This window comes from Aplysia californica, unplaced genomic scaffold (genome assembly GCF_000002075.1).
Source record: "Aplysia californica isolate F4 #8 unplaced genomic scaffold, AplCal3.0 scaffold00667, whole genome shotgun sequence".
Taxonomy (NCBI): Eukaryota; Metazoa; Mollusca; class Gastropoda; order Aplysiida; family Aplysiidae; genus Aplysia; species Aplysia californica.
Genome location: NW_004797937.1, coordinates 335,868 through 336,887, shown reverse-complemented (window position 1 = coordinate 336,887; position 1,020 = coordinate 335,868). Strand labels below are relative to the sequence as shown.

At 46.4% G+C, this 1,020-nt stretch overlaps 1 protein-coding gene across 1 annotated transcript in view; it reads right to left on the bottom strand.

The window, feature by feature from the left end:
- The window catches only part of LOC101859667 (adenylate cyclase type 3), a 40,743-nt gene that overhangs the window by 21,519 nt on the left and 18,204 nt on the right, over nt 1-1,020 (bottom strand). Inside the window, exon 4 of the mRNA XM_005108191.3 lies at nt 740-966. Coding sequence (XP_005108248.3) covers nt 740-966 — 227 coding nt within the window. The remainder of the gene's footprint in view (nt 1-739; nt 967-1,020) is intronic.

The window sequence follows — 1,020 nt, the reverse complement described above, 5'->3', positions numbered from 1 at the left end:
CCACCGTGATGTGTTAAACTCCTTCACTGTATATACACAGTGCCCAGGGGATTCCACTATTTTACGCACCCAGGCGCCCGGGATGTTACATTAAAACCGCTATAATTCAGTCAAATGTTGATGGATTTGTTTGTGTTAGCACTCAAACTATTCATATATGGGCAGAAAATGAAGATATTGGTGAAAATAGGTAGTAAATGTAGCACAAGACAGGTGTAGATCTTAGGGTTGACGAAATCGGTGGCCCAAAAAATTTCTCAAGTGGCGATTCGGATTCAAAGAGTTTGGGCTGCAGAGAAAACTGGACATGTAGGGAGAGGGGGCGTTCAGAGTATGTAGACACAATATATCACGATCACGATCAGCAGGTAGACCCTTTAATGGATGCTGGAGAGGAGGTAGGAGAGCTATAGCATTGTGCCACCTGCAATGATACATATTCTCCAACCAAGTAAGTGAGACTGTGGTAGGAAACATGTATCGGCTGAGGGGACAAATATTGGTACTGTTATTTCTAATGCCACAGAAGGACAACACCAGATAATTCAGAGAATGGTCACCAGAAAATCTGGTTAAATGGTGGCCTTGGTACCATGTGGTAAATCTAACCTTGTTTACTTGTGTGAAGGACCGATATCACAGCACAAGGGGCATTCCCATAAGCGCTCCGTCCCCTGAAGAAGCACATCTCGAAGAATCTAACCATGTTTAAACGCTTCAGCGCAAATTGAATATTTACCTTCCTTTTTCTTTTTCGAAGAGCTCCCTCTTCAGTCTGGCGCTGAACTCTTTCTTTTGCTCCTCCACAGTCTGAGTGGTTTCCTCCTCTTCATCCCCACTGCTTTCATTTTCATCGTGTTCCTCCGCCGCGCCCCCTACGCCATTAGCCGACGCCCCTACAACCGGTGGGCGTGGTTCCGGTCGGTGCTCGTTCGTCTCTACGCTCCTGTTCCGGGATTTCCCGTTCTTCACATTGCCGTTTGTTACGGGTTTTGCCCAGGTTGTAGAAGTGGAAGTGTC